A 16635-nucleotide genomic window follows, 5' to 3' on the forward strand; every position below is an offset into this window, starting at 1 on the left:
AATGGCCAGTCTTTTTACTACTTTAACACCCTACGTGAGTTTCTGAAGCTGTATAAAATCACCAAATAGTAAGCAGAATGAATATGGAAACGCGTCATAATGCTGAAGGGGTTCATTGTAAGAAGAAAAGACGCATGAAAACGAAACAAAGAACCGCTGGCTTCTCAAAACAACGAAACATTTGATAGTACAAAGAAAATAAAAAAAAAGAATAAATTAAGTATAATTAAATTAAGTAAATTAAAGAAAGATAATATAACTGATTTTATACACACATGAACCTTATAAGCAAAAAAATCACCGGTTCCACGACTCACAGACAGGTTCTTATGCGTCGTGAAGCAAAGGAATGGTTCAGTGGTTCGCTCGTTCAGTGGTTAGCTGGCTTGGTGGTTCGCTGGTTTGGTGATTCGCTGGTTCGGTGGTTTGCTGTTTCGGTGGTTCGCTGGCTTGGGGATTCGCTGGTTTGGTGGTTCGCTGTTTTGGTGTTTCACTCGTTCGGTGGTTCGCGGTTTGGCGGTTCGCTGTTTTGATGGTTCGCTGGTTTGATGGTTCGCCGGTTTGATGGTTTGGTGGTTCTCAGTTTGGTGGTTCGCTGGTTTGATGGTTTGGTGGTTCGTGATTTGGTAATTCGCTGGTTCGGTAGTTTGCTGGTTCAGTGGTTCGCTATTCCACCTAGTCTGCCATGGCAACAACCTGCTAACCTGCCAGCCTGCGACAGAAAATCAATGTGTTCACGGCAGGAGGAACGATGCAGAGACAACGTGCAGCTCCATTACGCCCGATACGAATTCTTTCCTCTCTTTTCTTTAAGTCCAGGACACGTGAAGAATTATTGCAAGGTTACGTTTTTTTTTTTTTTTCTCTATTTTTTTTTTACCTTGATATTTTTTATATTTCTAACACGTCGGGACATGAAGAGAATTTTTTGGCAGGTTAGTCTTTCTATTTTTTTCTTTTTTTTTCTGTCACTGAAATCGAATGGTCGTGTTGAGTTATTTTATTTCGAATCTAATGACATGAAAGACAATTACCACATATATTTTTTTTTACTTCTCTCTCTTTAAAATAAGTTTAGCGCTGCTTTTCTTGTTCTTGTTCTTCTTTTTCTTCCCACTAATACTAGAGAACAGAAAAGAAAAATCCAGTACTTTTTTCTCTCTATCCGTAAGATTTAGTAACATTTCTTTCTCTTAAATCTTCAAGCAACGCTAAAAGAATTGTTTACGAAATCTTCTACAAAGGATACACTGGAAAGACTTGCAGACTTATCCACCTAAGAAAAGGATTAGAAAGGATCCCGCCCTGAAGACACAAGCACGGGATCGCGAGGAAAAAGAAGCAAAAAGATCCATTCCTATCCTAAACTCCTCAGGATACAGTACGGCGCGCAATCGAATCAGCTGTCTCGCCTGATTCACGGGGCTTCGAACCCGCCTAAACCACCCCCTATCAGAAAGCGGAGATCTCACAAGTACGAGTAGCTGGAGCGAACTTTACCCATTTGGTCAATACAAGTTTATCAATGACGTGCAGTACACTTTGTTTGATTATCGGCTTGCGCTCTCGCCGCCCTGAGCGCTTCTCCTGAAACTGTTACCGGTATAGCCAGACGTCCCGCAGTGCCCCCTCACGATTTTTCATCATCCTCACACTCTTCCTCCCTTCCCACGCGCACCTTTGTTACCTATCGAGCCCCCACCCGTCGCTTCCCCACAGGCCAGCACAGCAAACACCTGGCTACCGCGCGGCCCTGCAGCAATATTACACCAATCTAGCGCGAGGAAAGACAGGGACACACAGACACTGGGCTAGACAGGTAAAAATGACGCCATTCTACAAGAGAAAAATAAAGGCATAGAGACGCAGGCACAGACTTGACCCAAGCAATACTTCACGATTTTAGAAAAGGAAAAGAATTGAAAGAAATAAACTGAGAGACAAAGGCAATGAATGGTACATAGAAAATTGAGGGAGGTTGAAAAAAAAAATGTTATTCTAGCAAGAGAAAACAGAATGATTGAAACTTGAGCCAGGTCACAGAAAGAGAGAAAGTCAGACAGCCACGTAGACAGACAAGAAGAGACAAGCCTGGAAAAATGACGTTGTCCTGGCAAGAGGAAATGACAGAGTAATAGAAATTTGTACAACGTGTTATTACTCTAATCTAGAAAGCATGGAAGGAGAAACAGAGAGAGAACAGACACAGAAATGACGACATTTCTGCCATGAAATATTTGTAAATTGTGAGAGACAGAATCAGAGTGGGATACAGAGAGACTTGAGACGGATAACAATACATCAATTCAGAACGAGTAAAAGACCAAGGCAGACATACAGACAGACAGGAAAGCAAACTATATGGTAATTTATAACAAAAGATCGTGAAATACAACAGTCCTTTCCGTGTCGCTTAGCACAATTTTTGCAACACTGAAACGTAAATCATTGTAAGAGAACTTCATCTGCTGGTACACCAATATTGGACATAAACATACACCTACGTGCCGAAAAGTTAGTTGGAAGTTACACGAAGACACACAAAGACCAAAACGAAGAAAGGATACATACTCAAACACCAAAGAGTATATCCCAGAAAATTTAACCCAAAGCAACACAGGGGCAGCAATCAAGGTGTATAAAACAATAAAGAACACACACACACACACACACACACACACACACACACACACACACACACACACACACACACACACACACACACACACACACACATCAGAACACGGCGACCACCACGACACCAAGACCCTTAAGTTTCCGCAAGACAATCGAGGGCAGAGTCATAGGGGATATTCGTGCTTTGTCCGGCCAGCGTGTTTAGAAATCAAAGACTAATCGTGACCTTTAGGAGACGCGGCTGTTTGATGGCTTGATCCCAGCAGCAGCGCTCCCTCGTAAAGACAATGCCGACGCAGGGAAAGAGAAGAAACGACGCGTAAAGAGGGGAATTTAGCGTAACGAGATCACAGGCTATCGAACGAGGGAGATCAGAAAAATATCGCTTCATATTCATCACACAAAGGACGCTACACTGACAGATGGTGGTGCTGACATTGACACACACACACACACACACACACACACACACACACACACACACACACACACACACACACACACACACACGCCGTCCATACGTAAGACAGGTTGACAGAAGCTCGTTTTAGACATATAAAAGTAATACCTTAATAACACTTGCAAGAAGAATGAGACAGGATGACAGGCGGTAATGCTGCCAGTCCAACACACACACACACACACACACACACACACACACACACACACACACACACACACACACACACACACTTCATACAACTCACAAGAAGAAAGAAACAGACTGACAGAAAGCGAAAAAAAACCCAGCCATAATATCCCTCACAAGGATAAGAGAGGCTGACAGATACTGAGATAGACAGGCATAGAAAATAATACAATACCGCTGATAGAAATTATGAGAAAGAGTGACGGGAACTACAGAGAAATGAATACAAAAACGCATTTAGCAGAAAGGATTAACAAGAGTGAGTTGTAAGTTTCAGGCGAGAAATACATGAAGATAGATTGACACGAGTTAAAGACTGAAATGAATAAATAAACAACACACCTCAAAGGAAGGATTATACAAACAGCAAGAGAAAAAGAGAGAGAGAGAGAGAATGTTAATGCAAATAGACACAGAAACAGGCAGACAGACAAGCAGAGAGACAGACAGACAGACAGAAGCAAGGCAGCGTAAAGAAAGTCAGGTAAGCAGAAAGGCAAAGAAACAGAAATTGGAAAGACTGAATCCTCTCTGCTGAACAAACTCCACTTCACTTTGGGTCTTTTGTCAACGGAAACTCGTCTTGTGAAATAACCAAGCTCGGCTCTAAAATGCATTACGTTAAGCCCTGGCCCTGGACACACCTAACTAAGGCACGCACCACTGACACCCTGGCACCCTGGCACACACTGGCACACACTGGCACGCGACTCACCTCCCCCGAACCACCAATTACATCTCCTCTGCTTCCTCTCTTGTTACTCCTCACCCTTGTTATCTCTGCGACTCTGAGTGAATGCATGAACTCTACCCTTGTTATTCCTCCTCCTCCTCCTCCTCCTCCTCCTCCTCCTCCTCCTCCTCCTCCTCCTCGTCTTTCTGTTCCGTCTCCCTTTTCTCCACTATCTCTGTGTAGTCATCCTAATCTTATTCTCCTATTGTTACGTTTACTACTCTCTCTCTCTCTCTCTCTCTCTCTCTCTCTCTCTCTCTCTCTCTCTCTCTCTGTACCCTATTCTCGTTACCTTGTCATCACTTCCCTTCGCCTTAAATCAGTCAATCAATTTTCTCCACCCTCCCTCCATCCCTCTCTAACAGCCGCAGTGAAGCCCTCGCCGGACCAGGGACAGGGCGCGGGGCAGATCAGTCTCACGCCCATTATTGCCGTTGTCCTGGGGGTGGTGGGCGGCCTGCTCGTGGTGATGCTTATCCTCTGCGCTGTGGTGAGGCTGCGGTTCGGAAGGAGGTCAGGGGCGCAGTGCGGGCGGCAAGTGGTGAGGGAGCAGGTGGATGGGGAAGGGGAGACCAGCCCACTGCGTCACCCTAAAGTCGTGCCCACTACCTTCCATGATTCTAGTACGCCCACCCCGCCCCCCGTCACCTCCAGGGACCAGGATGAGAAGAACCCTGATGTTATTCCCCTTGGAGGTACGTGTGCGTGTGCGTGTATGTGTGTTAGAGTTTATGAGTATACACACCACTTCATCACACCCAAATGCCTTACCACATCACCAAAATCACCTTGGTACATCATCCTACACACCACTGCCACACCACCACCACCACCACACCGTTTTCCATTCGGTACACCTCCTCCCTCCCTCCCTCCAGACCCCGAGACTTGGCTGATGGAGGGCGTCAACACCATCACCTCCCCGTCCATCCTCTCCACCTACAGCTCTATGTCCAGAAACCAGCAGCGAGTGTGTTCCTCCCGCGGCGAGCAACAGGCGGCGCACTCAGATGGAAAGAGGGTGAAATATTTTACTTTTTGAGTTGATTTATCCCCCTAGAGCTTATGTTTTCCTTCTAATGTAGGTTGTGTTTTGCTTGTAATGCGTGTGTTGTCATTAATTCTTCGGTCTGTCTTTCCTTTCGTCATTTTTTACATATTCTATCATTTTTAGTCTTTTTATTTACCTGGAGTACCTTTATCTGTTGTTTTATCATATTTTCATTACTTTTACTAATATTTCTCCATATATTTTGTTTCCTTACACATCTTTTGTATCTTAAATCTTTATTATCTTCCATCCTTCCTGGTTTCTCTATTCATTCGATTCCATTACTATTTGTGTTATAGTGATATTGTAAATCCGAATTACTATCTCTGTTTCCTTCCCTTTGTACCTCCTGTTTGATTCATAACTCACCTGTCTGTCTCATCTTCCACAGTATTCTCTCCCACCGCCTTCACTTTCACTCCCTTTCATATTTCCGTCTTTTGTGTGAGCCTCTGTATGTTTCCCAGTTATCTCATCTCGTTTTCATCTATTCGCTTTCTTTTTATTCTATTCTTAGCTCTGCTTGTATCTAAATGTTCTAAATTCTCTTTTTGTATCCTAATATCTCTACGTATATCATTGTGTTCCATCTATAAAGTATTATGTTAGTGTCTATTGACTGCGATATTTTCCGTGTGTGTGTGTGTGTGTGTGTGTGTGTGTGTGTGTGTGTGTGTGTGTGTGTGTGTGTGTGTGTGTGTGTGTGTGTGTGTGTGTAAGTAAGTAAGTAAGTAAGTAAGTAAGTAAGTAAGTAAGTAAGTAAGTAAGTAAGTAAGTAAGTAAGTAAGTAAGTAATAGTTCATTAATAACAAAAAATATATATACATAAGTTGAGATTTTGAGTCTTGATATATTGTAGCCACGGTCCGTCGGTCCGTCCGGTCCGTCGGTCCGTCCGGTCCGTCGGTGTGTGTGTGTGTGTGTGTGTGTGTGTGTGTGTGTGTGTGTGTGTGTGTGTGTGTGTGTGTGTGTGTGTGTGTGTTCATACAGTTTTGTTTCATTGAGTTATTTGCTTAATTTGTTTGTCCAGGCAGTGTGTGAATGAACTTCCTGCGACCTGGATCATGTTGATTAGTTAATGAAAGTGTGTGTGTGTGTGTGTGTGTGTGTGTGTGTGTGTGTGTGTGTGTGTGTGTGTGTGTGTGTGTGTGTGTGTGTGTGTTTCACTGTTTGATCTGTTGCAGTCTCTGACGAGACAGCCAGACGTTACCCTACGGAACGAGCTCAGAGCTCATTATTTCCGATCTTCGGATAGGCCTGAGACCAGGCACACACCACACACCGGGACAACAAGGTCACAACTCCTCGATTTACATCCCATACCTACTCACTGCTAGGTGAACAGGGGCTACACGTGAAAGGAGACACACCCAAATATCTCCACCCGGCCGGGGAATCGAACTCTGGTCCTCTGGCTGGTGAAGCCAGCGCTCTAACCACTGAGCTACCGTGTGTGTGTGTGTGTGTGTGTGTGTGTGTGTGTGTGTGTGTGTGTGTGTGTGTGTGTGTGTGTGTGAAAGAGACTAGCTGAAGAGAGAGGCTCCCGGTGTGTAAGACAGTTAAGTCGGCTTTATTAGTCCTATTAGCACATTTTCCCCTTGCTTCTCTGTGTTAGCGAAATGTGAGAAACAGAAACCCTCTCCTTCAACACCAGCGCCACGCAACACTGAAACAAAACACAATACAACTGCAGTACACCACCACCCCCCACAACACATCACCACTACCACCACACCGCAACGCACTGCACATCAACATCCTGACACATCACCACACAACTGCAACACACCTCACCACATCCATCAACCTAACAGAAACTTCATGTCTCTCCCTCAGTCGCCTTGCAATACTGGGGACGTGCACTACGCTGAGCTGATGCTGGGGGCCGGTGGGGGTAGCCCTCAGCACCAGGAGCAGCAGCGGGGCGCGTCACCACTGTACGATCCCCCGACCACCAGCAAATCACACCAGCACGAGCCTGAAGGAGTGATTTATGCGACTCTCGATCACGAACGAGGCCACGGCACCCACCCCGCCTCCACCCACCTCCTCCACCACCACCATCCGGCCTACACCCAGCCAGTCCTCCTTCCCCACACACCCTCTCACCCACGCAAGATCCCCAGCATGGCGGTCATGGGGCCTGTGAAGAGTAAGGAGCTGCAGTACCCCCTGTGGTCCTCGTCATCCTCCTCCATAGAGCGATGTGACGCCCTTATAGGAGACCCCGAGGCAGTGATCCCTTTCCTCCCAGGCCAGAAGGAGAGTTCAGTCTAGGGGCGCAGCTCCCACCGCGGCCCCCTCAAGTCGTCTCGTTTTATGAAGATGACTCTTCACTATTTCGATGTACGTATATCAGCTGTTGTAATATATCACTATTAAAAGTATACATACAGTGACAGGTGGTGACTCGGTAGTGAGTGCGTGTCGTGTGTATCGTTGCTGTGTTTCTTCCAGTTAAGACAAAAAAGACAATGATTAAATAGCAAAGTCACAGCTTCCTAAAGGCGACTCGCGGTGTTGGTAGTGGTGGTGGTGGTGGTGGTGGTGGTGGTGGTGGTTGTGGTGGTGGTGGTGGTGGTGGTGAAGCCTTCCCTTTCGTGTGGGAGCAGACCCTGATATGAAGCCCACCCCGCCAGCTCCTCATTCCTGCCTTGTCCTCGGGGTGACTCGAGCACCGCCTTCAGCAAGACAAGGGTGTGTGTGAGGCTGCAGTATTCACCCCGAGCAGAGGCGCGTGAGGGACTTTGAGGAAGACACAAGCACCTCCCTTCCACCTCCTCATACACCCTCAAGACGCTCAGGTGACGGAGGCAGGGTGGTGAGAGAGAGAGAGAGAGAGAGAGAGAGAGAGAGAGAGAGAGAGAGAGAGAGAGAGAGAGAGAGAGACGCCTCCATATTGCTATGAAGAGATCAAGGCGTCGACAAGGAACGCTCGTCACAGCAGTGTAGACAAGACCAGCTGTTTACAAGACGCAGGTGTCAGCTTTTATTTGGTCCCCGGTGACACCCGCTTAGAGAAATACAACACACTTACGTCAGGAAGTGTGGCGGACCGGAAAATGCACCAGGAGGAGGAAGAGGAAGAGGAAGAGGAAGGGAAGGAGGAGAGAACGATAGAAGCACACCGGGGAAGAGAAGGGAAGCATTTCAATATATTCAGTATTATGGCAAGTGAAATTTATTGGATATTAGCTGTTGGGAAGAAAATATAGCGTATCCACTGAATCCGGCTGGCAGCGGTTCAAAGGAATAATGACATAAATTCCTAAAACTGGCGTCATTAATGTCCGCTGCGTGCGTCACATTTTGCATCAACTCCACGAAAACAATTAGTCAGTAATGTGGCCTAAGTACGGAGAGAGGAGGCAGTGGAAGGGAGCGGATGTTTGGGATGGGAAGTCGGGGGTAGCTGGGATGTGTCGCATTTCTGTGCTGACAGGGTGATGGTGGAGATGAGGTAGTGAGACGGTGAGGTGTAATGGGAGGAGATAGGGTGATAGCGTGTTCAGAAGCGCTTTGCTTTCTCACCACGACTATTTTCCAAGGCCACAGAGATGACTAGCGGGGTTTTCAAGAGTGTTTCCTCAGTTGATAATGTAGAATTCTTGTCAATCTGCCTCTAAAACCGTAAAATTACCTAAAATCTCGAGCAAATTTAGATAAAGCCTTTTGAAATATTGGAGTTAACGCACAGAAGTGTTTGAGAATACGAGCCAAGGTTAGGTTTGAAGGAGTGAGATGCTAGCAGGATGAGATGTGCCGGGGTGACGAGTGAACGGATTTAAGTGACACGGGGTGAAGTGTGACAGAATGAGATAAGCTGGAAAAGGATGTGATAGTATGAGATGTGTCAGAGTGAAATGAGACAGGGTGTAGTGTGGTAGGGTGTAGGGTGGCAAGGTGCAGTGTGGGAGGGTGTAGTTAACCATAGGCGAAATAAACAGGGCGAAATTAGCAGTACGAGTGTGGTGCTGATGTTGGGTAGCATGGTAGGGTACACCCAATATGGCACTAACATCCTCACCCACCCACTCACCCACCCACCCATCCACTCACAGTACCTTTACTCACACCCAGGCAGGAGACAGACAGTGTTATCATGCTGGACTTGGCATCATTGTTAGCCTGACATGGAAGTATTGGTATTGGCAGAATGATATTTAGTCACGTGCTGTATACACTGGCGGGTTTTGCAACGTTTATGAGTGAGATAGGATTGTTTGCACACTGGAACGCGCTACAATTAACATCTTATTCAATATACGTATGGGATTACTATATTTAAACTACACTGCCACTCACTAACATCACAATAATTAACCTATTAATACTAACATTTTATTTAACGGATACGAGTTTATTATGTTTAAATTTGCCTTGTCATTCACTCCCACTATGAAATCTATTACCATTAGCATTTCATTTGACGTATATGGGGTTACTGTGTTCAAGTTTGCCTCGCTGTTCAGTTATCGTCCCGCCCTGATAACGAGTAACACTGCTACCTTACTGAACGTTTACTCCGTTGCTATATTTGAGTCTGCCCCGCCGTTCACTACTGCTGTTATGAAAGCTGTTAACATTACTGTCTTATTTGGCGCTTGTGAACGACCTTTACGTTTGAAATTGTCCTATCGTCCAGTATTGCAGAGAAAACAGTAGCACCTTACCACACACACACACACACACACACACACACACACACACACACACACACACACACACACACACACACACACACACTACACGTATCTAAAAGCCACAAACAATAACATATCACACCACACACACAACAACACGCCTTTGACGCACCAAAACACGTGAGACAAAGGAGCCAAACCCAACACCTGGCCAGCGTCATACAATTTCAGTAATAAATCAAGCAATCAATGGTGAGCGTGCGCGTGAGGTGTCTAATTCTAGTGTAGGCGGCTCGGCAGGACGGCAAGAGGCAGGGAACAGGATACGGGAAAGGAGATGGGACAGGACAGGGCGAGAAAGGGACGGGGCGTAAGGTTCCTGCTGGTGGAGAGTGCAGATGCCAACTATCCACTCATCCACTCATCCACAGTAATTCAATAAAGCACTCCAGGCAATTAACTGTCCTCACGCAGGCGACACGTGCTGCTTGGCGGGCCCCGGTGCGTAAGAATGACGAGATGATCAATGTCTTCACTCAAGGAACTGTGTGGTGTGATAGAGGCGTCACGCGAGGCACCGGCTGTGGGAAGGCGGAGGGGCGCTGCTCTCGCTTCGCCCACCGCTACGGGAACAAATTTTGTACGGTGTATTTTTCCTTAATAAAATCCATACAAAAAGAAGAGTGAAGTGTACCTGAGTTTTGATTAACACCTGCAACTAGATCTGAGGGAAACTGAGTACTAAAACTTGCTTTCTTTTAACTTTCACAAAACTACTTGATTCAGAGAGAGAGAGAGAGAGAGAGAGAGAGAGAGAGAGAGAGAGAGAGAGAGAGAGAGAGAGAGAGAGAACACCTACCCATAACAATATCCTTATTCCAGAAACATACGAGGTTTCCCCTACAGTATATTAAAGCCACGGAGAGGGAGAGCGAGAGAGAGAGAGAGAGAGAGAGAGAGAGAGAGAGAGAGAGAGAGAGAGAGACCGACCTATACAGCCATATAGCCATCCTTATTCCAACCCCAGCACACATATATACCAACACAGAAGGACACGGGAACAGAACCCTCGGGAGCACTGTACCGAGGCTGACTAACTGTGACGGAGCGGCCCTGATGTGAGTGACGGGTTGTCCCTGCGGTGTGTAGAGGACCAAGGTAGTAATGGGCGGCCCCGTCACAAGTCACGGTCCTGTCCCTCGCTCCTTTCGCCCGGTATTTCGTCAGGAGGAAATGAAACTGGGGATGGAGTTTATACATCACGTTATGCGGACACGGAGGAGAGAGAGAGAGAGAGAGAGAGAGAGAGAGAGTCTGACTGGTGCTATGATGCTCCCCCTTTCCTGGGTTTTGATGTGTGTGTGTGTGTGTAATTCACCTCCTCCTCGGTCGCCTGCTGGTCACCCAGCCAGTCTTCCCCATTACGGAGCGAGCTCAGAGCTCATAGACCGATCTTCGGGTAAGACTGAGACCACATCAGCACACAACACACACCGGGAAAGCGAGGCCACAACCCCTCGAGTTACATCCCGTACCTATTTACTGCTAGGTGAACAGGGGCCACACATTAAGAGGTTTGCCCATTTGCCTCGCCGCTTACCGGGACTCGAACCCGGGCCTCTCGATTGTGAGTCGGGCGTGCTTACCACTACAGTACGCGGTGTGTGTGTGTGTGTGTGTGTGTGTGTGTGTGTGTTAGGGTTGGTTATGTTACACGTACACTACCTGACTTTTAATTTGGTACAAGGATGCAAGTGTTATTGGTAAATTTGGAAGTTTATTTTGTCTACCTGGATGGGTTTCTCTCTCTCTCTCTCTCTCTCTCTCTCTCTCTCTCTCTCTCTCTCTCTCTCTCTCTCTCTCTCTCTCTCTCTTTCAATCCCAATTTCTCCCCAAATCCTCCTGCCTCAGTCCTCCTCCTGTTCTCTTTACTTGCCTCTCATCCTCCCTCCATGCCTCCCTATCTCAATCACGTTTCCTCCTCCTCCTTCTTCTTCTTCTTCTTCTTCTTCTTCTTCTTCTCCTCCTCCTCCTCCTCCTCCTCCTCCTCCTCCTCCTCCTCCTCCTCCTCCTCCTCCTCCTCCTCCTCCTCTTTCCTGAAGCAATAACTTTCCTTGCCAGAAAACAAAGATTCGTGTTTTAATTTGCCCTTTGAGTGAAGTATATCATCCCTCCCTTCCCCCTATTATCTTTCCCCTTCTCTCTCTCTCTCTCTCTCTCTCTCTCTCTCTCTCTCTCTCTCTCTCTCTCTCTCTCTCTCTCTCTCTCTAGCTTGCTCGCTCTTGCTTTCGCTTTCGCTCTCTCTTGATTATTGCTCAAACTTTCTTAATTTTCTCCTCAAAAAAGTATCGCCTTTTGCGTGGCTCCAGGTAAACAAAGGTAAGGCTTCCTCCCAACACCTAATTAACACCTGCACTGAAAGGCTCCACTGGCTGCCTTTTTAACCCAATTTATACAGACCCACCTCCCTCGAGCTCCCACGGTAAACTAGAACTCCCTGCCTGCCTGCTTCTGTATTCCCACCTTCCTAAAACTTGAGCTCATTTCAGGGAGACTTACAGACATCTATCTCATTCCTTTGGCTAACTCTCTCGGACCTGCTCGGGGACTGTCATCTAAGTGGGCCTTTTTAGTTTTAGTTTTGTTTCCCTTGGGTATATTTTCCCTTTTACATAAAAAAAATACACACATTACAGTTAGTATTTACTCCCTCACACTCACTCCAGTCTTCCGCTGTCCATGTGTCTACCTTCTTTTCATGTGGGCACCAGAGTAGCGTAATTGTATTAAATGGCCCACTTAAACACAGTTAAAAAGGCCACTGAGACACTGTATTAAAGAGGTCACTTTATCAAAAAGGCCCACTGCAGCACTGTATTAAAAAGGCCCACTGAAGCACCGTATTAAAAAGGCCTACTGCAGCACTGTATTAAAAAGGCCCACTGCAGCACTGTATTAAAAAGGCCCACTGCCACACTGTATTAAATAGGCCCACTGCAGCACTGTATTAAAAAGGCCCACTGCAGCACTGTATTAAAAAGGCCCACTGCAGCACTGTATTAAAAAGGCCCACTGCAGCACTGTATTAAAAGGCCCACTGCAGCACTGTATTAAAAGGCCCACTGCAGCACTGTATTAAAAAGGCCCACTGCAGCACTGTATTAAAAAGGCCCACTGCAGCACTGTATTAAAAAGGCCCACTGCAGCACTGTATTAAAAAGGCCCACTGCAGCACTGTATTAAAAAGGCCCACTGCAGCACTGTATTAAAAAGGCCCACTGCAGCACTGTATTAAAAAGGCCCACTGCAGCACTGTATTAAAAAGGCCCACTGCAGCACTGTATTAAAAAGGCCCACTGCAGCACTGTATTAAAAAGGCCCACTGCAGCACTGTATCAAAAAGGCCCACTGCAGCACTGTATTAAAAGGCCCACTGCAGCACTGTATTAAAAGGCCCACTGCAGCACTGTATCAAAAAGGCCCACTGCAGCACTGTATTAAAAAGGCCCACTGCAGCACTGTATTAAAAAGGCCCACAGAAGCACTGTATTAAAAAGGCCCACTGCAGCACTGTATTAAAAAGGCCCACAGAAGCACTGTATTAAAAAGGCCCACTGCAGCACTGTATTAAAAAGGCCCACTGAAGCACTGTATTAAAAAGGCCCACTGCAGCACTGTATTAAAAAGGCCCACTGCAGCACTGTATTAAAAAGGCCCACTGAAGCACTGTATTGAAAAGGCCCACAGAAGCACTGTATTAAAAAGGCCCACTGAAGCACTGTATTGAAAAGGCCCACTGAAGCACTGTATTAAAAAGGCCCACTGCAGCACTGTATTAAAAAGGCCCACTGAAGCACTGTATTAAAAAGGCCCACTGCAGCACTGTATTAAAAAGGCCCACTGAAGCACTGTATTAAAAGGTCACTGAATGAAAAAGCCCACTGCAGCACTGTATTAAAAAGGCCCACTGAAGCACTGTATTAAAAGGCCCACTGCTGCACTGTATCAAAAAGGCCCACTGAAGCACTGTATCAAAAAGGCCCACTGAAGCACTGTATTAAAAAGGCCCACTGAACCACTGCACTAATAAGGCCATTGTATTAGAAAAGATCATTGTATTAAAAGACCACTGAGACACTGTATTCAAACAAGCAAACTGAGATACTGCCCACTGTATTAAAAGGACCATTGTACTAAAGAAAAGCCATTGTACTAAAAAGCAGTGTATTAAAACGCCCATTGTATTAAAAAGGCCACTGTATTAAAAAGGCCATTGTATTAAAAAGATGCACTGAGGCAAAAAGCGGTGGTCTGACGTTACAGGGTGTCTTGGAGCGTCCATCTTGAAACTATTTAAGTCATATTAAGTAGTGATTTAATTTTCAATATACAGTCACTACTTTTCACTGTTCTTCTTTTTTTAATATGCATCTTTCATTTATTGTATCATGTCAACATCTTCATTTCAAATCCACGCTTTCCTCACATTCTGGCGCGTCAATGCTAATCATGCTGTCCTTTCAATCCCTTGTATTCACTGCGCCACTTCTCCTTATGTATCCCAAAGATTAAACTCTTTTCCTTTTCTCCATGGAAAGCGGAGTCATTTGCAAGCGCTGTAGCAAGCTTTCATTTAGTGTTGTCCGTACGCTTTACAATTCTAATAATGCCAGCAATTGTATGCATCTCTCTCTCTCTCTCTCTCTCTCTCTCTCTCTCTTTCACAACTCCATTCATAAACAAAATGAACAGTCACGGTGACATAACACGATCTCTCGTCATATATACACACACACACACACACACACACACACACACACACACACACACCGCGTAGTGTAGTGGTTAGCACGCTCGACTCACAATCGAGAGGCCCGCGTTCGAGTCCCGGTGCGGCGAGGCAAATGGGCAAGCCTCTTAATGTGTGGCCCCTGTTCACCTAACAGTAAATAGGTACGGGATGTAACTCGAAAGGTTGTGGCCTCGCTTTCCCGGTGTGTGGAGTGTGTTGTGGTCTCAGTCCTACCCGAAGATCGGTCTATGAGCTCTGACCTCGCTCCGTAATGGGGAAGACTGGCTGGGTGACCAGCAGGCGACCGAGAAGGTGAATTACACGTACATGCATACTATTTTGAGATTTCCATTCATTTCAGTTATTCACTGCAACAAATGACACAATTTCTAACTCCTGCAAAATGTTTTCACTTCATTCACGACTAACCTTCCTCCACTCCACCATTCCACTCCACGTATTGCTTCCACATTCCACATTTCCGTCAGTTCCTTCAAAGGTTAATTTTTTCCACATGGACAAATGAAGCCTATACTGTCGCATTCCACGCTTTGTCTATCACTTTTACACTGGTAAGGCGAGAGTCATAATCTGGAGCACTCAATCTTTCAAATCCACCCACCCATCTCCCTCTCTCTCTCTCTCTCTCTCTCTCTCTCTCTCTCTCTCTCTCTCTCTCTCTCTCTCTCAGTCATTCTTGTTCGTCTCGAGTTTTTATTATTTATCATTCATGGGATTTATAACATCATGCATTTTCTTTCACAGTTACAGTTGTCATCTTCGTATTTCATGAGGTACTGAGTGAGATAATTCCTTGATAGTTTCTCTCTCTCTCTCTCTCTCTCTCTCTCTCTCTCTCTCTCTCTCTCTCTCTCTCTCTCTCTCTCTCTCTCTCTCTCTCTCTCTGGAGTGAAATTGACCCTGCTTCTTGGAATTTTGTGTTTGCTCCACGATGAGAGAGAGAGAGAGAGAGAGAGAGAGAGAGAGAGAGAGAGAGAGAAAAATTGCAGTTCACTATCAGGCCCTTTCATGCTCTGACAAAACGGTTCCGATCAATACAACAGGTGAATAAACTAAGCTCAGTGAAGAGTAGTAATTAAGAGTCATACCTGCCTGCACATAATTACCTTTGTTCCCAGCAAGTTCACCTGTACAATAGAGAATAGAGGGAGTTATTTTTTCTCTTTTCACAATCATAAGTCAAATTCACCCGGTTCCTCTTAACCATATGGAATCAAAGCATGAAATAAAATAAAAGACAGAGATCACTAATTACCGTGAGAAAAGAAAGGGGGGGTTAAAAACAAGCGTTTGTGCGAAGGAAGGGGGGAAGAATTAAAGAGAGAAAAGAGAGGAAAGAAGGAGGGAAGGAAAGGAAAGGATATATAAGAAGCGGTGGTAAAAGAAAGCCTTATTTTTACTCTATAGAATGAATGCATGAATTAAGATGAGAGAGAGAGAGAGAGAGAGAGAGAGAGAGAGAGAGAGAGAGAGAGAGAGAGAGAGAGAGAGAGAGAGAGAGAGAGAGAGAGAGAGAGAGAGAGATGAGCATGAGAGAGACGAGAGAGAGAGAGAGCATGGTACGAACGAGTGAGAGAGGGTGGTCAGAGAAAAAAGACACAAGAGGAGGCAGGAAGAGAGGGCGAAGCAACACTGCTAGAGGGAAATTGAGTGGAAAGCGAAACCCAACCTAAGTTTTGAGGCAAAATGTGACGAGAGAGAGAGAGAGAGAGAGAGAGAGAGAGAGAGAGAGAGAGTATACCTACTACATGCGTTTAACTTTATGCAAATCCAAGGACCACTCTACTCACTTACTCATGCATACACAAAAATGCTAAGTCTCACGCACCTTTGGCCTCCTGAACACACACACACACACACACACACACACACACACACACACACACACACACACACACACACACACACACACACACTCACACATATTAATTATCATCTTGTCTATCTTAAATGCACTGCAGTTAATATGATAATAAATTAAATACAGTGATACAAGAAAATTAATCAAGATATACATAAATATTAGGAAGAAGAAAACAAAACTAGATAATACATGTAAAATAAGCACAAATACACAAGGAAACAAGATAAAGATAATAGCGACGAGGA

General features: G+C 45.6%; 1 protein-coding gene across 1 annotated transcript in view; it reads left to right on the forward strand.

The window, feature by feature from the left end:
* The window catches only part of LOC123506673 (nephrin-like), a 128913-nt gene extending 118517 nt beyond the window's left edge, over window positions 1-10396 (forward strand). Inside the window, 3 exon segments of the mRNA XM_045258925.1 lie at window positions 4385-4714; window positions 4898-5040; window positions 6907-10396. Of these exon segments, the coding sequence (XP_045114860.1) occupies window positions 4385-4714; window positions 4898-5040; window positions 6907-7347 (914 nt within the window). The 3' untranslated portion in view covers window positions 7348-10396.
* Window positions 10397-16635: the final 6239 nt, after the last annotated feature.

This window comes from Portunus trituberculatus, chromosome 20, assembly GCF_017591435.1.
Source record: "Portunus trituberculatus isolate SZX2019 chromosome 20, ASM1759143v1, whole genome shotgun sequence".
In the NCBI taxonomy this organism is placed as follows: domain Eukaryota; kingdom Metazoa; phylum Arthropoda; class Malacostraca; order Decapoda; family Portunidae; genus Portunus; species Portunus trituberculatus.